This window comes from Ovis aries, chromosome 4 (genome assembly GCF_016772045.2).
Source record: "Ovis aries strain OAR_USU_Benz2616 breed Rambouillet chromosome 4, ARS-UI_Ramb_v3.0, whole genome shotgun sequence".
Classification (NCBI taxonomy): Eukaryota; Metazoa; Chordata; class Mammalia; order Artiodactyla; family Bovidae; genus Ovis; species Ovis aries.
The window spans coordinates 23,033,762-23,061,258 of NC_056057.1; the positions used below are offsets into that span (position 1 = coordinate 23,033,762).

At 35.5% G+C, this 27,497-nt stretch overlaps 1 protein-coding gene across 5 annotated transcripts in view; it reads right to left on the reverse strand.

Annotated features, from left to right (window-relative positions):
* Positions 1-3,490: 3,490 nt before the first annotated feature.
* The window catches only part of ETV1 (ETS variant transcription factor 1), a 97,146-nt gene continuing 73,139 nt past the window's right edge, over positions 3,491-27,497 (reverse strand). For all 5 annotated transcript variants that reach the window (XM_012176423.4, XM_012176422.4, XM_060414936.1 and 2 more), the window contains 5 exons: positions 23,028-23,096; positions 21,407-21,475; positions 17,071-17,240; positions 11,139-11,240; positions 3,491-6,238 (listed from right to left, as the gene is read on the reverse strand). In XM_012176423.4, coding sequence (XP_012031813.1) covers positions 6,017-6,238; positions 11,139-11,240; positions 17,071-17,240; positions 21,407-21,475; positions 23,028-23,096 — 632 coding nt within the window. In that variant the 3' untranslated portion in view covers positions 3,491-6,016. The remainder of the gene's footprint in view (positions 6,239-11,138; positions 11,241-17,070; positions 17,241-21,406; positions 21,476-23,027; positions 23,097-27,497) is intronic.

The following is a 27,497-nucleotide window of genomic DNA, read 5'->3' on the forward strand; positions in this document are numbered from 1 at the left end:
TCAGCCTGCAATGCAGGAGACCCGAGTTTGATCCCTGGGTTGGAAAGATCCCCTGGAGAAGGGAATGGCTACTCACTCCAGTATTCATGCCTGAAGAATTCCATGGACAGAGGAACTTGGCAGGGGTGTCCATGGGGTCACAAAGAGTCAGACAGGACTAAGCGATTAACACTTTCATTTCTCATAGTTGCCTTACAGTGTTATGCTAGTTTCTATTGTACAGCAAAGCAAGCCAGCCATACCTATACGGATATCCCCTGCTTCTTGGCTTTCCTTTCTGTTTAGTCCAGTGTTGAGCAATGAGTAGAGTTCCCTGTGCTATACAGTAGGTTCTCATTAGTTATCTATTTTATGCATAGTATTGTGTATGTTACAGTCTCAAGCTCCCAATTCATTCCACTCATTTGTTGCTTCTTCTGAATCACATGACTCCAAATCACATGACTTTTACCTTTCTGGGAGATTTATTACTTTCAGAAGTTATGTCTAACAGCATTAGTCATGGGGGCAGTGTTTACAACATTATGAAGAAGTTGACCTGTCTCTTTTGGAATCATTAAGCTGTATCCTTCTCCAGTGGAAAAACCAAAGTGATACTTCAATCATTTTGATTTCTAAATGCTTAAAGACTCAAAAAAAATTCATGTTTCGATATTGCTATTGTTTAAGTAGTACTTGACTTCTTTTTCAGATTTTCTATGAAGACTAATGAAAAATATTTTATGAAATACATTTTAAATAAACCTGTTTCAGCAAAATGTGAATCATTGTTACATACGTTTTTGTTATTTAAAGTTTAAATCAAGAAAGTAGCTAGGTTAAAAGATTACAGAAGAAAGAAGGGTTTATAAACTTGCCTGTGATCACTTGCCTTGTCTTAACACAAAGACTCTGGTTTTGTCGTTAGCCTCAGCTTCTCAGACAAAGCCAATGTCATGAAAGCTGTAACATGTGTCATGCATGTATGCTGGTTGGCACATGAGAGTCACTGAAATAATTTAGATAGCTCCTTTTCAGGAATTTCTTCCTGATATAGTTGAACAGATTTAGAGAAAAAAAATGCATTTAAAGAGATAGAACACAGTACCAGAAAAAGATTTATCAGGTGTCCTAGGACCTAAGGGCTTCCCTGGTCTCCACCTGCAATGCAAGAGATGCAGGAGAATCTGCCTCAACCCCTGGGTGGGGAAGATCCCCTGCAGGAGGAAATAACAACCCACTCCAGTATTCTTGCCTGGGAAACTCCACTGACTGAGGAGCCTGATGGGCTATAGTCCATGGGGTTGCAAAGAGTTGGACAGAACTGAAGCTACAGAATTCCAGTGTCGTGGCCATAAATTAAATGATTAAAATGATTCAAAAGCAAGTCAAACATGTAGATGATATTTATCAGTTTTACATATGCCACCTTCCAGAGTGATCACGATAGTGCAATATTTTCAGTTTCTGGGCTTTTATTTTAGACTTAAAATTTGAGCACATTTATTTGCTATAATCACATAAATTTCATAGAATGTTTTCTCAAGCTGTACGTGTAATTTTAATACACCCAAGTGAATTAAAATTTTCTTCTCCATAGAAACATGATTTTAGAATAGAACTAAATAAGAATATTGGAGTCTATATGCAAAAACAGAAAACAATCCTATTTTACATGGGTTTATAAACCATAGCTATTTTATATGTACTTTTAATAGAACATTCTAAAATCATCAATTTTTTTTTTTTTTTTTGCTATACAGGCATCCACTACCCTGTTCAAATTCTCCTTTTCTTAAACTATATTTTTCTATAAACTGGGTTTTTAAAATAAATACATTTTTCTAAAGTAATCTCACATTAAAGAAAAAAAAAAACCAGCTAAGTCCTACAAGTACTAGTTAAGTTCTGAATAAATTGAACCAAATTCCTCAGTATCATGTCCAACACTGGTGTCTTAGGAAAACTTAGTTTTTATGCAATTCTTATCACAATTGCTTAATATGTTCATTCGCCTTTTTTAACTTCCTTTTATTATTTTTAACCTTTTCTTTTTTCTTACAATTCTGTTTTTCCCCTTCCTCATATCAAACTGCAACTTATTTTCAAATTCAAGTTTTTCTCTTTTAAGATACCAAGAAACATTCAAGTGGTCTTCCTTTCTGTAATGTTTTGTCATTATAAGCTCTGAAAATGCTGCCTGATAAGGACATGCATTTTAGAAACATCTATGATCTGGCCAAAGGCTATACACCAGGTAAATAGATTTTCTTCCTTGTCAAATAAACATTAGTTGACTCATATTTTAGAATTGGCCTTTTGAGTAATAGATATATTCTACATATTATTCTTTCTTAAACAGTAATTACTTGTAAATGTTAAGATTGTACAGTAATAACTCATAATCTCACCAAAAGAAGTTTATATTAAAAAATATGATCTGGCTTGGGCAATCTAATTCATTCTGCTATGACTCTGTAATTATCACTTTTTAATTTTTCTTTCTCATTACATGTTTACACAAGAGGGGATTAAATAATCTAAAAGCTCTATGTGATTACCAGACACTTTAGTAGAGTAGGTGAACTTTAACCTAAGATGTCCTCATTATCTTTTATGAAGAGTATAGTGAGACTATCTCAATGGTAAAAAAAAAAAAAACAATGATCTTTAGTAATTTCTAATCCTAGATCCATCAATAAAACATTTTTGTCCATATGTTGTCAATCAGTATTTTTAATACACCATGTCTTCTTCTGTGTAGTAAAGTGAATAACAGCCACCTTTTCCCCTCATATCCCTTATCTGCCCCTTGATCCCTGTGAATAACTTACCTGGCAAAAGGGATTTGAAAAAATGTGATTCAGTTAAAGATCTTGAGATAGGGAGATAACCCTGGGTTGTCTGGGTGGACCTTAAATGTAATCACAGGTGTCCTTACAAGAGATAGGCTGAGGGAGATTTGACTACAGCAGAGGAGAAAGAAGTGTCACCACAAAAGCAGAAACTGGAGTGACAAAGCCAGAAGACAGAAATGACAACAGGGTGGGGTTGTCCCCTGAATCTTTCTATAGCCCCATTAGACTCACTGTGGACTTCTGATCTCTAGAACGATAAGAGGATAAATCTGGGTTGCTTTGAGTAATTAAATTTGTGGCAATTTGTTATGACATCAACATGAAACTGATAAAATCTGTAAAAAAGGAGCTTCAAGTATATGACCTCCAAGATCTTTTTATAATTTGAGGAAACTGCTCTGCACTGTCAGCTGAGTGAATTTTTATTTTTATGCATTTTTATACACATAACTTAAGGGAAGTCACTTTTCATTACTTATTGGAGAGGTACCATTCTTTATTGTAATTAGCCCCTTGAGTATTGGCATCGAGAGGCAGCAAACATGAAGGAAGATATTTCTTTAGTTTCTTTTACCAAGAGGAAGGAAAATGTTACATTATTGATTTCTATGTTTGAACAGCCAATTCAATTAGAAATTCAAAACACAAGAATCTTGCAGAAATCAGCTGCCAGATTTATTAATCTATCTGAAAATAAAAATACAGCCAAATAAAAAGTAGAATAAGAACAGAACTTAAAAAAAAAACCCTTTAGATACATTTCCCAAAAGAGTTTATAATGCAATGTTTTGAACCCTTCTGTGTTGGAAATATACTTAATGTTGGCCAATTACTTATTCAGTGAGTTACTACCATAAACAGCAAAATATATAATTTGTCCTTAAATACTATATAATCAATACCAATTCTTCTTTGATTCTTTAAAATAGCTCATAGTCCGATTCTTTTTCACTATCAAACTAGAATTTTTAAAAGAATAAAAGAAAATGAGAGAAAAAAGAAAAAGTATCCTCAATATAATTTTCACTTGGATCATATTTTAAAGACCCACTTTCAATTTCTCCAAATGTGTCAATTCTCTTTCCAATAAAATTTTAGCTGAATATTTCAAGATCCATTTTTATTCTAAGTACTGTAAATGGCCACATGAGGATAGTGGGTGGGGGGGAATTCTGATTTTTAAGGCATATTTGTTAACCCAAAATGGGCCTAATGATATATAATGTAAATGTAGAACAACCATTGAAATCACGGGTTACATAGATATGTTGAAATTAGAATTTTTTGGGTAGGAATAAATGTGAGTAGTATAGGTTATGTTATGTGGGTTTCCCAATAACTGTTGAGTTTAGAGACATGAACTATGATCAATGTCACGTTGGAAAATGGGCAGCCAGCAGATCATCTTTCAACAATTTTTCCTGTGTTCATCATGAAAATCTTTTGTAAGTTGATTTTGGCTTTGTGTTTAGGACTTTTTTAAAAAAAAATTTTGGTATTGACTCTCTAAAATTTTTTTTCCTCTGAGATAGTGAACAAAATTTATGTTTTTTGCTTGAATCATTTTAGCAACCTAATCAGAGGTACTATAACACCACTTACTTATGGTTTTGTCAAGGTAAACAGAACATACCCTGCTTTCTCTGTTTCCTCCAAATGCAAAACGAAACCAAAACAAAAACCTTTGAAACTTTAAATCTTTAAGTCTTCTTTCAAACAATCCAATCACATTTACACAAGTGTCCAAAACAAGACGATGGATAATATCAGTGCCAGCACTCTGTCATACAGCAACTTCATCATATTCTTTAACAGTTTGTAAATAATTTTCCATTTCACCAAAAGTTTCCACAATTTCCCTTAGCAAGCTGAAGCTTACTCTTCATTTTGTCAATGTGCATAAAAGCTGCTTATAGCATAGCATGGCAGAAGCTATTTTTTAAGCAATAAATGGTTTGAGTCATCTATTTTGTCCTGAAATGCTATCTGTAGTTAACTGCATTGCTTATAAATGGTCATAGTAAATTCAGCATGAAAGAGAATATTACAGAAAAGACAGCAGCAGAAGCATTAGCATTATCTAATATTTATATATGTTATCAACATAACACAGCAGTAAAAGGTTTAAATGCATATCAATGGGTACCATGTCTAAAAATTACTATAGTACCTATTTAGTGTATTGGATATTTTTTTTTAAGAAGTGCTTGCTGTATCTAGAACAGCATATTATGTGATTTAGTACAGTTAATTCTTATTGATTAAATAATGTTTTTATGTACTGAAGGAAGTGAATGGAGACAGATATTTTTTGCTTCATTGCGATCCCAGATTTAACATTTAAATGAAGATCTCAAAAGACCATGAAAAATATCATGTAACTGAAATGGGTTTCAAAATATTTAAAGGACAGTATTATTCGTATCTAAATAGCAAGGTGGCACCAAATACTTATACTGCTACTGGCCTGTGACTCAGTTTGGAGCCAGAGTCCAAAATTGTGCCCCTCATTTACAGTCATGGTGATACTCAGCTTCAGAGAGAATACCCATTGTATGGTTTTCCTCTGTGAGTCATACATAAAGCAAAACAAAACAAAAAAACAGTAAATGCAATCTCTACATAACTTTTTACAAGAGGTGCAAAAACAGTCATTTCTAACAATTAAACTGCCTTTTACAGTAGTTTCTTTCTTTTTTTTTTTTTTTTTTGTACACCTTGCAGAGACGCAGAAATGATAGGGAAAAATGCCCAAGGCAGATAGTCTCCAAGTGGATATTTACACAATGTGAATTAACTGTACCATAGATACCCAGAGGAAATGAACATTTTCTAGGTTGTTATGAAATCAAATCAACATGATATAGCTTCATCATACTTAAAACTTGTAGGACCCCATCCCAAGCCTAAGTAAAAAGTAATACCCCAATCCCCCCTCCCATTCACCCATTATCTTCCTGTTACACAGAATAAATGTTTAGATTACCCCCACCCACCCTCAAATAAAGTGCGCAGTCCATTGCAGACCATCGAATAATGCAACAGGAAAGCCCCTTGTTGTGTATTATTATTTAAAAATAAAATACAAATGACAAAAATCAAATATTGAAGAGAATTCAGAAATTCTCTTCATCTTGCAAAAGAGCAGAAGCGTGAGGAGGCCCTTGACTGTCACTGTGTTAATACACGTAGCCTTCATTATAGGGGTGGGGGTTGCAGCAGCCCCCTTCCGGCATGTAGGCCATGCTCTCGTCAAAGTGGGACAGAGGCACCGTGTCCTCTTCATTGATGTGACGTTCCATGTCTGTCTTCAGCAGTGGGCGCTGATTATCCGGAAAGGCCATGGAGAAGAGGGCTTCTGGATCACACACAAATTTGTAGACATATCTCTCTCCAGCCACCTGAGGGAAACATGGAAGAAAAAGCCCATCCTTATGTGGGATGTCGGGATGGTACCTAAACTTAGAGCACTGAGCGTTTTGCAAGAGATACAAATATCCAATCATTATATTTTACACTGGAAGCTAACACAAGGTTGTTACGTCAATTACACCTCAATTAAAACACACACACAAAAAACACCACCTCATCTTCACCATTCCCAAATGGGGAATGCAGGGAGAGAAATGAACAAAACATGGTTTAATGCTCCAGAAAGGATGGATAACAAAAGAAAAGGCAATCGAGTATTAACAGATACATATAGGAAAAAAAAAAATTCCTCACTTTGTGGGATAAATTACAGTTCAAGCTAGGGAAATGCAAAATGCTGACCTTGAGTGATAATTACATTCATTTTAGATAAAACTAGAAACAAAGCAGTTTGTTGTTTTAATATAAATATAAACTTACATTATTATTTGGGGAAAAAAAATCAATGATTTCATCCAGGCATCTCACATTAAATTATTTTCCCCTCTGTTTGAAAAGGTAATAGCTTTTGTACTTATAAAATAACAAGACCTTTAAAATGTAGTGTTTCCCTCTTAACATTATATTTCTGAAATTGTAGAAAAGCTAAACTTTCAAACCTTAAAAGAAAAAAAAAATGCATTGTGTTTCTAATAAGACTAGACTGACTAGTGCTTCACTGATTCGCGGGGTGAACTATTCTTTTTCTTTCCTTTAATTTTTTTCTTTTGCACCGTATATTCTCATCTGAAAAAAGAAAGATGCATAGCCTTATTTAAATGAAGGATGGATCAACAGGGCAGTATTATCCTGGGTACATCACTTTTAAAAATGAAAGCAAGATGCCTTAGACAGACGTTAAGGAGGTGTATATAGTGTCAAATTGAATTAAGAGGTGTAAAAAAAGTGGAAGGAATTTAAAATATACAATACATAGGGAGGAAATGAGAAAAAGAAATGTGACAGCTGCCTGAAATAAAGGAGAAGTAGCCTAATTTGTAGGAAATGACACGTCCCAAACTTAAATTTTTAAGAGTAATGCTTCTCTAGGAAATTATAAACAATTGAGCAGAAAAAAATACAGCCCTCCCCCGCTGCCATTAATAGACAATGCTGAGCTTCTCAAAACCCCAGAGGGTTGGGGGTAGGGGGTGGGAGTGGATGAATACAGTTCTTTGTATTAAGTTTGATGCTAACTTTTTGTGTGTATGTTGAGTTCGGTAATTTTAGAAAGGTGAAAATTACTCAACACCTCTACTAGTTGCTTTGTACCATGCGGGAATAGTGAATTCATGGTTTATAAACTATCTGTGCATGTTTGTGGGAAAAAAACTACCAAAGAGCAAGCACTGTTGTTCTAGACTCAGATTTAGAATGTTTTTTTGCCCTGGATTTTTTTTTTTTTTTACCCTCTAAATGAAACCAATTTAGAGAATTCAAGAGAATTCAAATACTGTGAATATCCTTAGGCTTGAAAACAGCCAACACTTAGGTTTCGGACAAGTTTCTTAAACCGCTCTCAGTTCCCCCCCCTTTTTCTTTTTTGATGAAATGGAAGCAGGGATGGCTTCTTGGAAAGCCTGTTGCAAGACTGAGATGGAAGTTTCTAGCACAGGGCATGCAAACAGAGGAGTCTGGAATAAGTTTATTCACTTTAGCCCTTTATAAAAAGGAAATTAAGTTCATAAAGGTGAAATGGTGAAACTGCCATAAAAGTAAAAATAGGCCCTATCAAAAACAAAGCTCAACAATACTAAATCCCAGTTTTCACGTTCCTTTGTTCAAAGTATTTTGAGAAAAAAATGAAGTAATTGGCCAGCATATCTCAGAGCATTTAATAACTGGCTTTGTTTTGTTTGTGGCCACTGAGAAGGAGGCATTTGCTTTGCTTTAGACTACTGGAATGTATAACCTGTTGCTATTGGTTATAATTATAAATTATTTAATAAATCATTGTGGGGAATTAAAATGTATGATATGCAATCAGCATTATAAAATCTCTTAAGCACCCTGCCTTGATACACTGTTTTACTTTTTCTTTCAGTAAACATATTTAGAGCTACTACTCTATTTATTGGATTATGTTAAATGCCACAGAGTTTAGAACAAGGACTGATAAACAACCAAGGAAGATAATGAATCCTCTTATTAGTAATACAATTACAATATGGATGTTATACATTGAGTATATATAAATAGTAATGCTTAGGTAAAACATTAATTTTGCAAGAGAGATGAATCAGAATTAAACAAGGAGGTTATCTTTTGAACTGTGCTTTGAAAGGCTAGCTATTTAAATTATGTGTTAACTCTTAAAACTTCAAAAATAGTACAGTAATATTGGAGGAAAACTTGAAATTACAGATTAAGCCAAAAGAAATAATAATTTGATTATATCATTCAGAAATAACCAATACTTATATGTCTATAAATACTTTTATTTAGGCACTTCTAAATTTTGAAGTAAAAGCATATACATGTATCATCTATAATGTATAATAATCATTACTTCACCATTTCTTCCTTCATCGCTACTGAAATAATCAGGGTTTCTTTCATGTTTTGATATACTTTGGTTGTATTTTTTAATTTTTTCACTTAATATTCTTTGACATACACTACATATACAGAGTTTTAAGTTCATATACAAGCATCATCAGATAAACATTTTCCCCTACACATTAAAATATCTAATTCTACCTCATATGTTTTTTAAAGGACTGCACAGTTTTCCTCTGAATGATTACATTAGGACTTACTTATCCATTATGTTATCAGGGAGAAAATGAAGCAATGAGAAAGCCACAGGTGTATCAGAGGGTAGCAAGCAGACTGGCTCAACACGTGTAATGAGGAGTAAATATGTTATGTTTGCAAAACCTGTCAAAAGTCTTAATTGTCGTGCTAGTTATAAGTACACTTCAACTTTTGCATTTTCACCTTTAAACGACCTATTCTTCCTTATATCATATGTGATACCCCAAAAGGCCTGTTAAGTACACATTTTGCTATCCTTTATTGGCTGATAAATAGTTGCTAACAGTTTATCTTGGCAATTACAGCCTAATAGGGAAAATTTGAGGAGCCACAACATTTTTCTCTGTATTCCAACATCTATGCTATCATTTGATCATTTGAAAGCATCTTGCCTTATTATTTTCTTAATATAAGAGGTGTACAAATGGGATGTGTGATAACTGGATAAATAAATGGGAATATGGTAGTAATGATATCAGTAATAAGCATAAGTTTGAATACCTTTGAGAATATCTAAGACCAGACATAACATCCTGCAGATACCCTTTTAAACACTGTGTAAAAGTTGAGGTATGATTAGATATTTTGAGATACTTTTTAGCTTTCTGTGACTGCTCCCTTTAGTAAGGGGCTTACTAGTCAAGATATACAAGCTATATATGTCTTGGCTTCAAGGTGCAAGATTTATTCACAGATACCATCTGCTGAAGACTTTCACTGCACCAGGTACAAGGCAAGTGTCTCAAGTATATTATTTCATTTAACGCTCACAGCAGCTTCATGAGGAAAGAATATTGCTTCTTACTAGCAGAAGAATCTGTTCAAAAACAGTAATGTAACACGATGCTAACCTGCAAACCAAAGTCATGACTGCCTTTGTTACTGCTGTGTAACACTGCTCAGGGGGCCTGCAGAGGACCTACTGCGCCAGTTTACTTGCTATGCCTGACTACGAAGACAGTGATGAAAACTGAAAGAATGGTATGTATCTGAAAAGGCTGGCTGTAAACGGGAGTGGTTGGTGAATGAAAGGAAAGAATTAAAAAAAGACTCCAGGACTGAGATGGAGAAGACAGAGCAGATAGTAACTTTACAATTCGAGGGTGAGATTCAGGGAAACAGGAAGCAATTAAGAATCCAATTCAGCCTTATCTTTTAAGGTTCTTTGAAGTCCTAACTTACTGGCTGGCTAACCAGACAGCAGATTGCCTTTGGTCTAGAAAGCCCAAATGAAGCTATTTCCCCCTCTTCTTTTACCATTGTCATGGACCAACTGGTATAGTTTTTCTTGGCATAACATAAAACTATGCTATAGTCTGTAATATGTAACTATGTTCATGTCTCCACAAATGAACAAAGGACACATAATGAAACTATAATGTAACACTCACAATGTATAAAGGCTAAAACTCCGTTCACTGTCAAGACTAATAGATTGAATACACATGCAAGGCTGAAGGATGTTAATAATAACAAATACCCAAATGTTTTATCTTTATTTATTCATTAGCTTCTTCAAAAATATTAGATTTTGTCCCAAGTGCAATTCATTTGTTTTATCTCACACTTTTTAAACAAGCTACCTTGAAATATTAAGACACACTCATTTGAAATAAAGCATATTTAATATCATTACGCCAACAAGATAAGATTAAATACTCATTTCAAATCAACTGTTTAAGATGTTAAACTGTCAAGTAATGAAATCAGCCAAGAAAAGATGTTTTTCAGAATGAGAACAAGAAATGCTCTGAATGTTTTAAGAATCAGAAAAAGAGGGGACAAGGAAACATTCAGCTAATATTCAAAATTGTATAATTGTGGAGAATGAGCAAAATGTCAACAACTTTTGGGGACATATATTGCCATATTAGTACCAAAGCAGGATTTTTTTTTACGAAACACAGCAAAGTGGGGACTTCGAGAAGATCTCCAATGTTGTATTACACATTTGCCTATAATGTTCATAAATTTATAAACAGAGGTCTTGTAATAGGAAAACCAACAGCTAAGCATACGTTAAAGTGAGCAAAAACCTTGCTTCAGCAATGTAATGATATGTGGCTTTCAAGTATGACATGCGAATGAATACGAAACATTTCAATAAATTTTAATGCTGTGTTAGCTGCTCACCTTTTGCATGATTCCTTTCTCATAATAATAGCGGAGTGAACGGCTAAGTTTATCATAGTTCATAGCTGGCCTGTTTTTCTGAATGCCCCAACGCCTGGCCACCTGCCATTGAGACAGAATCACATTGTTGTGTTAAGTATTATCTTTATATTTCATAAAAATTAAGTTAATTCATTAATTACTTCCAAACCATCTAAAACATATCCAAATTGATGGCATACATACAGGAGGCAAAAGCTATCATGATCTGTATTTCCTGGGTCTTGGTTTGCTTTTTCAACCAGGCACTAAGTGATCATTCTGAAACATCACAATAGAATTCATTGTCACTATTGTTTTGGATACAAAATTAAATGGAAATAAGGGAATGTGTTTACAACAGGAATGAAAAGGCTGCAATTCACCAAAATGAGGCATATTTCCCATTCTGAGGTCCCCTTTCTGCTTTTTCCTTATTTCTTTTTCAGATTTTAAAAACTAAAGATCAAGAGCAACTTTATCTATAAATAAAGATCTCTTGGTAAAGGTGTTTTTGAGGTTATGATAAATCAAAGGAAAAAAGACACCTTGCTTGACACTGGCTAAAACACACTGGCTAGAAGACAAGTGGCATAGTGTGCACAAATTAGTAAGCTGAACTGTACATAATTTTTATTGCCTGAAGCAGCATCAGAAAATAAAAAAAGTACAGTCGATACTAAACTGGTGGAATTAAGCATTCATTTAAAGAACAGTGATTGGATGCTAAAAATAAGAAGGAAGCAAAAAAGGTCACCATGTATATGAGTCCACAAACAAAAATCTCTAAAGCAGAATATCCACTTGGTGGTTTCGTGAACAATCTCTGAGCTTTTTATAATACAGCTTTGGAAGCGCAACTTTTCTGGCAAAGACAAAGTTCTTCAACAGAGCTTTAGTAAAACTTCCTTCCTCAACGAATCGGTATCCCCTCCCTCCCCACTACCCTGCGCTAGCTGTAGAGGATCCAGGGCAGGGTGGCCTGCTTTTGTGACCCCAGTCAAAGTCACATCCTCATTGATTTCCACTTTTGCTTCATCTGAGCAAAAATTGCAGCTCCCGTGTATACCTTGGCAACCTGGAGAGAGCATTTTCTAATAGGGTTAGCATTCTCCTTCAAGTTCACAGGATTCCAAGTTGTTGTTGTGTGTCATATACCAAGATCTTACAGAATGCTTTGCAGAAATACTCTATTTTGTTAGCAATAACCTTTCTCTGTTTTTTTTTCTTTAAAAAACAATGATCTTTTCTATTTTCTCTCTCACTAATTTCTATTTCCTGAATGAAGATACAATGTAATTTAGTCACATACATCAGTTAAAAGCAAAATATGTGATGTCAAATCCCTATGACTATGTATCCCCAAATAGAAAGTCACAGTGATAGGCACACATTAATATTCCATTAATTAATGGATTAACTAACTAATGGATTCCATTAATATTAATCAACCCATTAATTTCATTAACTAAGATAAACTTAATTTTAATGTAAATGTTGGGAGCAATAGTGTGATGGGCAAGTGGCAATAATAAGTGAAAGAAATACTTTCTAAATAAAACATCTTTTAAACAGCTAACAATGGACATCAGTGAATCTTTAACAGACAGGACAACTGAAGAGCCCGCGAACCTGAAGGGGATGTGAAAATAAATTATCAGTATCTCCTTAAACTGAACAACAATTTCTGAATACTTTGGCATTTGTTAATAATTTTTTTCTAGACGCTCACCAGGATGTACCTAGAAAGCAGAATAACCTGCGGCAAACTTAACAACAACAAACTTAACAATAACTTTCTCTCTCCCCAAAGGAAGTCTTTAGGGAGAAAAAGATGTCTTTTTTTAAATATCATAAGCAGAGTTTGACTTTTATGATGCCAGCTAATTCACAGCACTGTGGGTATCAGTAGACATATTAAAACAATCAAATTTATTTTTAGAGCTATTTCGATATCACATTTATCATAAAGTTGAAGAAAATGAGACATACCCATATGCCTAGGAGATGCAGACACGTTATGGGAGATAAAGAAATGAGATCTAGAAATCTGCTTTAACACTGTGCCTCTAGTTTACAATATTGGACCAAGCACTTAAAAACTGGATAAGAAGATACATCCCGTGTTGTGTTCCTATCATAATAAAATTGTTTTAAAAGACTGAAACTTAAAATGAACAGATAACATAAAAACTTCCAGGACAGGTTAGACCATCCAACAACTAAGAAAGTCCATCCAGCCCTCACGAATGACCCATCACAATCACCACTACATCCAGCCAAAGGACCATTTTCAACATGGAGCGTGTACAATGATGACAATACTTTTAGTAACTTTTTTATAACATTCTTTCAAATGAAAACATTGGCTGTCAATGAGGAGAGTGGAAAGACCTCTGTAGCACTATAGCAGTTACCCTTATTGTCAAATGAATTAAATAGGACAATGTTATTGTTCAATTATTAATATTATTCAATTTATTTTTAAAAATCATGCTTGAATATGCAACAGTAAACCTAGAAACCACAACCTGGGCCTGGCTATCAGACTTCTCTAAGTCTTCCAGCTCAACAATCTTGAATATTACCAAGACTTCTACTTAGGTGGCATTAGTAGTAAAAAACCACCTGTGAATAAAGGAGATGTAAGAGACATGGGTTTGATCTCTGGGTCAGGAAGGTCCCCCAGAGGAGGAAATGGCAACCCACTTCAGTATTCTTGCCTGCAGAATCCCCATGGACAAGGTAGCCTGGTAGGCTATAGTTCATGGGGTTGCAAAGAGTCAGACACCCATGATTAATTCGAAAATAAGGTCCCATAATTTCAAATATCTCAAAGAGAGAGAAGGTAAAATTTATACGCTTGGTGAAGTTATCCTAAACACATGGAGCAGATGATCAGTGCAAGACTGAAGTCTCACTCGGTATCATTATAAACTGCAAGATGGAATACACAGAAGTGGAACTTAAAGTAATTCCAACAAGGATGGTTTCACAGCCACCTTTCATGAGCTGCGCTGTCACAGACCCTCAAAGAACTGCTGTGTGATTGAAAGAAGAGGGTGACCGGGGGCCACGGAGACTAAAGGAATTTCACAAACACTTCCCAAAGAAGAAATTTAAACATAAACAGCAGAGTCATTGCCTGATGGAAGCAATTGTAGCAGAGAGCAATGCAGCAATCAGAAATGGAATGTTTCATTTTGAACAAAAGGCCTTCGGAGACGTTCAGTGCTTACTTAGCTATTACCAGGGAGTTAGTTACTATTTGGAAATGGTCTGCCGACACTGAATTCCTCAGCTCTTTTTTTACTTTCAGAGTCTGCTTAGAAAAGGTATCTAAATGTTAGTTTGTCATAAGAACAGATATAATTGTATTCCTTCTAGGCTAAAAAAATTAAAAAGTCACAGAGATTATTCACAAGCTGATGTAACATAATGGTCCCCTCGTCAAGTCTCCTATGCTAGTTGTTCCGACACGATCAGCTTAAAAATCTACACATAATTTAATCACTTGCCTAAGAATTTTTACACTTCTAAGTGGATCAGTATGATGTAATTCAGTCATACCCCTATCCTAACAAATGAAAGTGGAAGTGAAGGCCATCCGACTCTTTGCAACCTCATGGACAATACAGTCCATGGAATTCTCCAGGCCAGAATATTGGAGTGAGTAGCCTTTCCCTTCTCCAGGGGATCTTCCTGACCCAGGAATCGAACTGTGGTCTCCTGCATTTAAGGCAGATTCTTTACCAACTGAGCTATCAGGGAAGCCCATGGTAACAATAAAAAAATTCTGTTTCTGCTCACTTTAATCACAGATGGACAGAAGTAACTGATATAAATCCCTGCTGGATATCCTTAAGGTCTAGTATGAACCAACTCTTGCAGTGATTATTAACATCTTTCATGAGATGAAGAGCTCATATTCTCATCATTACTTAACGGGCTTTCAAATTACTTTACGTTAAGTGATTCTAGCCTCAATCTTTACTGCTTCACATTTTTGTGGTTCTTTCACCTACATTATTTAAGTACATCTACATAAAAATGAATTTCCTTTGACAGCCAAATTAAGTTTTAGACACAATACAAAATTCAACTACCCAAACATTTAGCCCATCCTTGATAATGGATACTTACGGTTTTGAACCTGAGCCCTCTGTATGTGGGTAGGTATGTATGCATGTATCTGTGTATACTTGGTGTGGGGCTAAAGAAAATGCAAACATAACCTCTCATTGATAAAACCTGGAGTAGACTTAATTGTGCTCATCAGTTCTTCTCATTTCATACTTTGTTCAATCCATATTCAAATCAGATAATCCCTTAAATCTTTACAAGTATATCATCTTATCTTCTGGATATCAAATTAGGACATATTATCTGATTATAACTGAATACACAGACACACAGATAATGTAAGATGTATATAGGTCCATTAGCCTAGGTTGTAGATGTCAAATCTACATGAAACGAACTAATTTTTTTAAAAAAATAGATATCTCTGAATTTTGTTTTACTTTTCTGGGGTGTTTAGATACAACAGCCAATATGCGTCATAGCCATGTTAGCTTAAAGTCTCCCAATGCTTTCTCAGCTAATGTAAAGAGAGAAAGCATCTTTGCCCTTCACACTTCCCTGCTGGCATAGTGGTTGAGAGTCTGCCTGCCAATGTGGGGCACCTGGGTTCGATTCCTGGTCCGGGAAGATTCTACCTGCTGAGGGACAGCTAAAGCCAGCGTGTCACAAACAACCACTGATCCTGTGCTTTAGAGACCCTGCTCCACAACAAGACAAGCTACCACATGAGAAGACTTGCACTGCTACCAAGACCCAGCACAGACAAAATTCTTTTAAAAGTGTATGGCAAAATCAACACAGTGTTATAAAGTAAAATAAAGTAAAATTAAAAAAAAAAAAAAAGAGAGAGAAAGAAAAAAAACGTGTAAATAAATATAAAATGTCACCTTTCTCTTGAGGTCCAAATGCTATTTGGTAGGTTACACTGTAACAATAATAGTAGGCTTAAATTTAAAGCTACTCCCAGGAAGAATAAACATTGAACTGAGAAGTTTTATAGGAAAATACTCCATTTGTATGTACACAAGGGCAGGTTAGAAGGGGGTAAGACAACTGAACAGAGTGAAAGAAATTCCATTTACCCATAGTATATCCAGAGTCCTCTCATTTTGGCAATTTCTTAGGTATCATGGTGACATTTTAAACTTTATTCTTACCTTCCAATGGAGTGTACACTGCCCAGCTGATCTGAAACAGGTATCACCATTAATCAAAGGGAAACAATATTCCTATAGGTCTGTGTCTCCTAAGAGACACCTAAGGAGTGAGAATTTCCCACTGTGACCTTTGAGTGCCTTTATTCCCACAGCTGTGTCTCCCCTACAACCCTCTTACACATGACTTAGTTCTCTAAATGTTTCTCTCCGACCCTCCTACCAAAAATCAAGATTGTCGAATTAATAACTTCTAAATCTCAAGAACAGTTCCTTTCTCCCTAAAACGAGTTGAACTTGATGCACATTCTTCTCTTTCTCAAAGACCATCCAACATGCCCAACTCAGATGCACCTTTAGAGAAGGCCCAGGCCCTGCCCTACAGAGTCAGATACAAATGAAGTGACTTAGCACGCATGCACAGTAGAGTTCTTGTTGATTTTCTTCAACATCAATTCTATATGATGGTATTCAACTGGAACAAGCCTGGAACATGTTCATGTCTTATTTTACATGTATACCTGCTTTTTTTTTTTTTTTTTCCTTTGGACTACCTTTTCATTCAAAATGTTCCCTTAAAGTTTTAAAATTAAAAAATGAATTTTTGGTATATTAATCAAGTATATCTTTCTATTCTGACATAGCTGATTTCCCTAAATAGAACCTATGAAACTCACCTCTTCAGGCTCAATCAGTTTAAATTCCATGCCTCTCCCAGTCCAGGCAATAAAATGGGAATTTGAAGGGTCGTCTAGAAGAGCTACCAAAAACTGCCAGAGCTGAAGTGATCCCCGCCGCTGGTATGTGGGTCCTTCCCGATACATCCCTGGCTCTTGTTTTATGTCTCCTAAATTAAAAACATTTTAAGTTCCTATGATTAGCATTATTATGACATTAATATAAAATTTATATTAAAATAATCACTAAACATGATTAAACCACAACTAAAAGAGTTTCTATGAAATACCAAATAGGAAAAGGAGTACATCAAGGCTGTATATTGTCACCCTGCTTATTTAATTTATATGCAGAGTACATCATGAGAAACGCTGGGCTGGAAGAAGCACAAGCTAGAATCAAGATTGCTGGGAGAAATATCAATAACCTCAGATATGCAGATGACACCACCCTTATGGCAGAAAGTGAAGAAGAACTAAAGAGCCTCTTGATGACAGTGAAAGAGGAGAGTGAAAAAGTTGGCTTAAAGCTCAACATTCCGAAAATGAAGATCATGGCATCTGGTCCCATCACTTCATGGGAAATAGATGGGGAAACAGCGTCAGACTTTATTTTGGGGGGCTCCAAAATCACTGCAGATGGTGACTGCAGCCATGAAAGTAAAAGACGCTTATTCCTTGGAAGGAAAGTTATGACCAACCTAGATAGCATATTGAAAAGCAGACACATTACTTTGCCGACTAAGATCTGTCTAGTCAAGGCTATGGTTTTTCCAGTGGTTATGTATGGGTGTGAGAGTTGGACTGTGAAGAAAGCTGAGTTCCGAAGAATTGATGCTTTTGAACTGTGGTGTTGGAGAAGACTCTTAAGAGTCCCTTGGACTGCAAGGAGATCCAACCAGTCCATTCTGAAGGAGATCTGGGATTTCTTTGGAAGGAATGATGCTAAAGCTGAAACTCCAGTACTTTGGCCACCTCATGTGAAGAGTTGACTCACTGGAAAAGTCTCTGATGCTGGGAGGGATTGGGGGAAGGAGGAGAGGGGACAACAGACGATGAGATGGCTGGATGGCATCACTGACTCATGGACGTGAATTTGAGTGAACTCCGGGAGTTGGTGATGGACAGGGAGGCCTGGCATGCTGCAATTTACGGGGTCACAAAGAGTCGGACACGGCTGAGCGACTGAACTGAACTGAAATAGGGATTTAGCAGTTAAATGGTTGAAAATAAACCAGGAATCTGCAAACTTACAGTTAACTACACATAGGTCAATATAAATGCACACAGGGCAAAATAAATGCACAGATGTCACTGACTTATAAAAAGGCTGTATCTTTTTTTTCTTCAGATACATTTTAAAAACGATAGTACCTAAACCTACTTCTTTACTTCACTGCTAATGCCATCTCTTACTACTCTAAGCAGGGCTTCCCTGGAGGCTCAGATGGTAAAGAATCTGCCTGTAATGTGGGAGATCCAGGTTCAGTTCCTGAGACAGGAAGATCCCCTGGAGAAGGGAATGGCTACCCACTCCAGTATTCTTGCCTAGTAAAGTCCATGGACAGAGAAGCCTGGCAGGCTATACAGTCCATGAAGTCGCAGAATCGGACATGACTGAGCAACTAACACACACACACACACACACACACACACACTACTCTAAGCAACAGTGGAGAGGGAGTAATCAATTTTAAGCTCCAGGCACTTTATTTATACAAATTAAAATTTGCAAACTACAATTTATAAATACCTAATTGATTTGCATGTGACAAACTATTGAAAATTTAAATGCAAATGTTTCAAAGCAAATTTAATAGCAGCTTAAACTCTGTGAGCTAAGTAAAACTCAGGAAAATATCATGGGTAATGCAAGGCATACTGGATTACCATCATGCCGTCTTTCTACACCTTCATATTGCCACCATGCTTTTCTCAGCTGGCAGCAAATGAAAATTCTCTCATTTTTCCTTATCTCTTGTTTACATTGCACTTATTGGAGTTTAGCTTGTTATTCTTTTTCTGAAACTCCAATTCAAAAATGCATATACACATAAAAACCAACACACCAGAGTTTTCTGTAAATCTGTATTTTTAAACAAGAAAGGATTGTTTGTGCTACATACAAACTGTTAAAGTCTATTAAATAGATTACAGCAATAAAGGTGTCAGTTTCCAATTCTTTGGTATAAATCTGGTCAGATATTTTGGTTTTACCAAAAGCAAACAAACGAACAAAAGAAAACACAAACACAACTCAGTTTCATGACTACTTATTATACACTTCCAGCTCCAGCAAACTGTCTCAAAAATATGTGGAACCAGTCACATTGGGAATTGAATGTCTAAGGCCCTATAAGCATATCACTATTAATGCATGAATTTCTCTCCTTCATGCAGAGGGAAATTGCTTAGAAACAATTTAGACAGAATATATTTAAGGTGGTATACTAACCCGAAGAGTGAATTATAGAACAGCCCAAATCACAAGCTTTTTAAAACTTTCCTTTGGTCAGAAGACAGAAATACACCTCTTGAAATTATGATAGAAAAAAAATACTTTAAAAAAATCAAAGTAAAATTTTTCACTCAATAGCTGCTAAAAATCATTATGCTATTTTGGTCTAAGCTATAGAATATGGAAGTGTCTCTTCATATTGTTCAGTGATAGTTTTATTTATCTTAGTTTTTCCTTCTGAGATTTAGAAATTTTCATGGGGGCGAATCAATAATTTTGTAGATGGAATGAAACACTGTCAAATGTTCTAACCTTTAGATTGCTTCTGCCTATAAAACTGACTGATCATATTCGCCCTGCACAAGGAAAAAAAATAATTTGATTTTCTTTCTTCTCGTTCTCTGTTCCTTATAAAATGTAAGCCCAATACACTATTATGCCCAAAATATTTTCTTAGTATAAAGCTGAGAAGTATTTAAAAATCAAAGGGGAAAAATAATCAAGACAATTAGCTTTCCCAAACACAAGTGTGACTCTGTCTTTGCCCTGTTAGATTATACCCTGATCTTGTCTATATTTTGAACTGTTTTTCTTCCTTACATGCCCATACTAATTATCGTCATTTCTTAAAAAGTTAACTATGAAAGGAACTGATGAAGGTCATTCCAAAAAATAGACTTTCTGCTTTATTTCAAGAGGAAAAAACTAGATTTTAAGCATTCTGATACTCTGCTAATGGTGCTAAATACAATAACCCACATCAAACCTCTGAAACTCAAAGGTTAAAACTAACATTTATTATAGAATAAGACTGAAAAGGTGATCCATTTAACCCATGACCTTGGCATGAATTTAGCAGTTTAAAGGGAGGCTAAGAAAACAGATATTCCCAAGACTGGTCATTCTGTCTAATAAGTCTAAAAGTAGCAAAAGCATCAAGAACAAAGTAGCCTTCAAGCAACTAATTAGAGATAGAGGAGCAATCTGTGCATACCCTTTGCTGTTTAAATAATGACAATTAAAACTCCCAAGAGCTACCAAGTCATTACAGCCATGATCCTGAAAGTTTGTGCAATCAGCTAATCAGAAGGCCCCTGCTCATTTCCTGTTAAACAATCAAAGCAGGAAATATGGGACCACTCCGAAGAACCACTAAGTCAATCAACTGTTCGCTTTTTACCCAAGCCTCCTTCTAGATGCTGACTGTTGCGCTTTGTCAAGAGAAGAAGAGTATCTCTAACTTGACACCCCATACCCCTTTCTAACATGTGGGGGTGATGTTTTCATTTTCATTGCCACAGCAAGTGATATTAAAAAGGTAGTGCTTTCCTAAATCCATTTGGAGCAATTACAAACTAATGTCGCATTAGTAATGAACATCTTCCAAAGGAAAAAAAAAAAGAGGATGCACAATCACTAACTAAATGGGCAGCTATGTTGCTCCTGTGTTCCATAATGCATCTTTTCATGAACAATAAAAGGCAAGAGGCTACATTAGTCATCTGTGCGTCCACAGTAGCAAGCTTTCTGCTCCGCTTTGTTAATTACAGGATCAGCTTTCAATACATCTCAAACAACAAGCTGCATGTACTCAGTCGGGCAATGGAAAGGGCCCTCTCTTATTCTACATAAAGCTCAGCAAGAACGATACTCTGTCTTTAAAAATGGGATCTCTCATAGGACAAAAGAGAAAAGCTTCTTAATGGGAAAAGGAAAGGGAATTTATAAGAGGTAAAGTTTAGCGAGACTTGAGTGCACTGTAAGTGATGAGCATGAAAATCTTTAAGTAGCGATGTTGACTGCTTTCAGGAGAGGCGAGGGTGATCTCTCCACAGCCTCTTACAGAAATCAAAACTTGATACACGACGAAAAACCTACCATCGAATTTCTCTGGGACGACACAGGTATCATCATAAAACTGCCTGGGGCCCTTTTCAAACATGCAGCCTGTGGAGGGGAAATGGGATACATTTATTCATAACAGAAATAAAACTCACAAACAATTCAAAATATAACCACAAATGCAAAAATGGAGGCAGAAAAGGACTTCTCCGCTTTTCCACTCTGTGACCTTGGACAGATTATTTAACCTCTGTGCCTCAGTTTCCTCATCTATAAAATGGGAATGATAATAAACCACCTATCTTATAGGGCTGTTGTAAGGATTGAATGGTTCAATATATGCAACTTTAGAACAGTGACTGGCACATGGTAATACATGAAAGTTAGCTATATATATTATTACTAACCCAATAATGCTCATGTAAACACTGGCAAACCTGCTATGTAAAACAGATTATCTTCTTTTTTGTTTTCTTTCAAGTTTCCTTATTCAAACAGATGAGAATTACTGACATTTATATTGCATTATGACCCTGATGAACTGAAACAAATACAGTTTACCCCCTCACTCCTTTACAGAAATATTTAGTTGCATTAACCTTCTCATGATTTCATCTTCAATAGACAAGTCAGATTTAAAAAAAAAAAAAAAAGAATTTTCCTTTATTGCTAAATCCTTAGGAAAAATGCAAAATAAATTGATGGCTTTCTACAATCATTTTCTCCCCCAAATATCCTTGACTGTGGGACTTTCATTTAATTGCTATTATCTTTAATTACTAGGAAGAAATTTCACATAATTTAGTCACAGTTTTATTTCTCATAAGTATTGGTCTCTGTGGTAGGTACATAATATTCACAACAACAACAATTAAATTGCATTTGTGAAAAAGTTTGGTCTCATATATTCTGGATTTTCCATCTCATTTTACTATCCTTTAAACACAGCGGTTAACTTCTATTGATATCACTTATGCTAAACAAACAATGTTAGACTCAACCTAGAAGATGGATCCAAGTCATTTCACTGAAAACACAGACTGTTGACATCAAGGACTGTGCACATAATTCAGGAAATACTTTAAAGGTTAGTCTATCCCGATAAAAGAACTTTCATACATGATCTTGCAAATATCATGCCCATTAGAACAACACTATCCCACCGCAGTTACTATAACACATCCATGAGAAAAACACCTTTTCTAAGCCTCTTATGTGAGGCTTAACAATTACTTGTCCCAAAATGTAAAATCCAGGACATTTAAATGTGAATGTATTTAAATCAACTGCATTTTATCTCAACACAATGACTTAGCTCTCTCAAGCAAAACTGAAAATTCCTTGAAGATACATTTCGGCAGACAGCAGTAAGGTGGGTGATCTATAAAGCACATGTTCTATTTTAAAAGGATATGGTTGTTGGCAAAAAAAGAACAGAGAAATTCATTTATCAGCTGTTTATATGCACATGACTCATGTTAACAAAATATAAGAGATCATGACCCGAAAAATCCTCCTTTTACTTCAAAAATTTTACAACAATGGTTTAGTGGGCCTAAGTGATTTTTCCCGTATGCCATGATAATGTGACAGCATCCTGAGGATGGCTGATTATGTTGACAAGTATTTACAAGAATTTCAATAATGAAAAACTTAACTTCTGTTCTGCTGGGATGAGTCAGGAAGCCTTCTTGCCTCATATAAATGGAGTGGCAGCTAGGCACTTCTGAAAGAGGAAACAACATCGGTCAAAGAGAAGTCTGGAGCTGAAAACATGTTATCAGTGGACAGAGTGCAGATAGGAAAGTAACAGAAACAGACACGAGTCTCCTGAGGGGAACTTGTCAACACATAGTTAACATTGCAGGTGGGGCCTGCGTAAGAGACATAAAGGTTGAGAACCATGGTGAACAGTGATTCTCCTGAACAGGTGTGTGAATTCGAAGTTTTACCCACACCAGCCTGACTAAACTAAAGGTTGGCTGTGCAACAGCACGTAAATGTGATGGAGTCCTCAAAACAAATAGCGTCATGAGTTAAAAGACATTTCAGGATATGTATGGGATAAATTTGCTCACCCATTGGCAACCAAAGCAAAGATCAATAAAAGACTCGTTCCTAGTGTATTTCATGAACATTGGCTAGAAATCACGATGAAAAGACAAAATTGTTATGTCTCTTATAATTACTTCAGCCTAGTAAGATGACTGCTATTTTTTTTTTCTTCAGACAAAAACAAGATTGACTTTTCATTTTGTTAAGCCCACAGGCCATATTCAAAGCCAGTGAGGCTATAAAAGAGAAATCCAACAGCAACAAATTCAACAGCAACAAATCAAACAGCAGAAATCCAACAGCAAACACCATTGCTATCTTAAGAGCGAGGCCTTACTTGTATGACCAACTTAATTCATTCCTGAGAAAATAAAATTTGGTTAATGGTTAAACTTGAGTCATAGTGATGGCTGTGTATCTAATGTGTTTAGCAGCCTAGATATGGAGAAAAGGAAAGAAATACAGATTTAAGAGACAAAAGATAAAAATTCAGGTCCTTCATTCACTACTAATAAAGCTATATGACTTTAGATGAGCCATTTTCTAAGTTTATATAAAATAGAGGGCTGGGTCACATGTTATCTGAGTCTGCTCTTCTTTGACTCTGAATTTGGAAGCTCACTCACATAAACAGAGGTCAGTTCAGGGTGAAGACTGAAGGTTCAACCTCAAGACCCTCCACGTGCAAAAGTACTGCTGAGACCGTAAACCTAATTTTGTATATGCCATTTCATTTACTTTTTCTTTCAGGTTCCACATTTTATAAGTCTTTAGGTACCTAAAACCTGGGTCCAAATCTGAATATAACATATACAGTTTCCATAGAAATGCATAAACATGATTACATTGATTCTATCTTCTGTATGAATTACTAAAGATTTTAAAGCAACATCTACAAAAATAAACATATACAAAAAGGGGGGGCTTCCCTCGTGGCTCTGCCTGCAATGTGGGAGACCCGAGTTCTATCCCTGGGTTGGGAAGACCCCCTGGAGGAGGGCATGGCAACCCACTCCAGGATTCTTACTTGGAGAATCCCCATGGACAGAAGAGCCTGGCGGGCTACAGTCCATGGGGTCACAAATAGTCAGACATGACAGAGCAACTAAGCACATACAAAATTAGATGTTTAAAATATATGACAGGTTGCTATTTAATATAAGAATACAACCGTCCACCCCTTGTAGTAATTCTGAACAAGTAATAGCATTTAAGTGAATTGGAATATAAAGGCTCTTATCAGTCTATAAACTTTCATGCTATAATAGATAATGACTATTATTTAGCCCACATGTCATTCTTTTTAGGTCTGGAATGTTCCATTTGTAAAGTCTATCTGATTTTCTAAAAATTTGCCTGGTGATAAATGTCAACCAAAATATGAGATATCATTTCACAGAAAAAAAGCATACATTATAAGATCTTAGTCAAAAACATCTTAATGGCGATCCCTAATAGCAATAACATTGAAAAGCATCTAGCAATCAATAGTTTACAAGCTGAAAATAGTGTCAAACTCATTTTCAAACATTTTATTGTGCTGTGCCTTCTTTAAAGTATTATGTAGTTTATAGTTCCAACCCTATAAAAGGCAAGGTTAAACCTTGTTTTCTGATATCAGTGCTTATAATAGAGTTGCAATGGAGCTGATCTTCTGGGTCACCAAATAATTAGCAATCCATTTTATCCCAACTTCTTAACCAATGGTACTTCAAATTAATGTTTAATGTTATTTTGATTTATTGCCAAGGCATAAGGTCCCTCATGCAGCTGGGCCTGGAAGGGACTGTGTTAATGACTCTGCCATCAGTTCAGCAGCTGCTTAGAGGCAAGCATTTTGTTGAACTGATGTTGACACCCTGCCACAAAATACTTTTACTGACTGCTGCACAGCTGGAGTGTGGCTGCAAAACAGCTGGCTGGCTCTGGAGGCAGCTAGAAAACATACAGGTTAAACTCTATTATATATAAGAGGGATTAAATGTAGCCCTTCCTCCCCAGAGGGGGAGAAAAGAAGTTCAAGCATTTCTGAGAAAGTTGAAAGGCCAGTTTATAAAAGTACTCCAATATCACACAAAATAAGCATATTCTGGAAAACTAGACATTGGACATCAAAGATAGGATTCAATGTGTAATTTCACTAACACTCAGGTATTTACCGAACTGGACAATTTATTGTTTTCTGCTGTGCTTTAATATTCTTCATAAATTCTCCTTATTAATATATGATGTTTAAAGTATACTAATTTAAAATTCACCATAAATTAATGATATAAAATACACCTGATGCCAGGCTTCCATTACATTTCCAAAGGCTCAACTTATAATCTAAGTTCTAAAAAAAAGCATCAAACAGCAATTTAGAAAAAAAATGTATCTGTAAGAATATATTTGTGTTTATGCCAGTTCTTATACTATTTATTACACCTCAGGGTAAATAAAATTAACATCTAGCTCTTGAAATTGAGACACTTGGCTGCAATGTCTAAATTCAGTCTGTCTTTAAATTCAGCATCCTTTATACAGAAAAGAGAAGCCTGAAAATATATGGTTAAGAGGAGTTTATTTCCCTAAAGTAACTAAAGTCATGTTATCCTAAAGTGATATCAGTTAATTTATGACCATCAGAGTGGGTCAGACTCTAATCAAATTGTAGAAACATTTCCAAAGTGATTATTCAATCAAATGACTAACATGGTTAATTAGGAGCCATAAACATTGCTCTGAAGTTCATCAAAGTAATGACTTGCCCAGAAAAATTACTGCTAATTAAATTGCCTGCTGCTTTCATTTCTACCTTATCTAATAAAAAATCCAACCAATGAAGTTTGGCATTACATTTTAACTTTTGCTAAATGCTCAACTCAGATCCAAACTAGCCAAGTGGCGACTTCAAAGGCAAATGTTTTGTAGCAGGGAATGGAGGCATTTCATACATATTCATTTATATTTATTCATGAAATAAAACTTCTATAATTCAGTGACAATCATAAGCTGCAGTTTAGCCTATACACAAATGTTAAGACGACTGCATATTTACACTGTCTTGATATGCATCTATAATTATAATCTTAGGACCATTAGTATGGCAGTGATTACAAACATATACCTTGTCATCTAAGAGACCTGGTTTTGAAATCTCAGTTCTGATGTTTTGTGGGAGCAAAACATTTTGTTAGTTATTTAACATCTCTCTCAACCTCCACATCTGTAAAATGGGAATCACAGTGATTTCCTTCAAAGATAAAACTATATGGAACAAGCCATGGGTAACATTAGGAGAAGGCAATGGCATCCCACTCCAGTACTCTTGCCTGGAAAATCCCACGGACGGACGGAGGAGCCTGGTGTGCTGCAGTCCATGGGGTCGCTGAGAGTTGGACATGACTCAGTGACTTCACTTTCACTTTTCACTTTCCCGCATTAGAGGAAGAAATGGCAACCCACTCCAGTGTTCTTGCCTGGAGAATCCCAGGGATGGCGGAGCCTGGTGGGCTGCCATTTATGGGGTCGCACAGAGTCGGACACGACTGAAGCGACTTAGCAGCAGCAACATGGGTAACATTATGCCCAGTTTCTGAGAACACTAAGAATTTAATACAAGGTACTTATTATTAACAGAATCTATTTTTAAGTGACTCTCATAAGTATTTAAAGTATGGGAACCACAGTACTTACAACAAAAAGTAATTATGTATCAAAATTATTTTTGTATCTTAATTTTCTATTCTTATAGAAGGTATCTACTGAGATGGCTGACACTGCTTATTCATATGCTTACTCATAATACTCTTCATAAATATATTAACCTATGATATTTAAAATATTGATTTAAATTCATTATAAATTTATGATGTATAAGGTTTACGTGAGATGCTCCATTATATTTTCAAAATATTTGGAGGTACTTCTTTTAAGCTTCCTTTTTACAGTATTATACCCCAATATTTGTTGCTACATTTGGACTTTCATTTAAAAAATTTTAAATTCAGTCTGTAAATTGAATCATGTCTACTTAATTTAGGATAAATAATTTTTTAAAATTTTGAAACTTATGGATCAAAGAGCATGT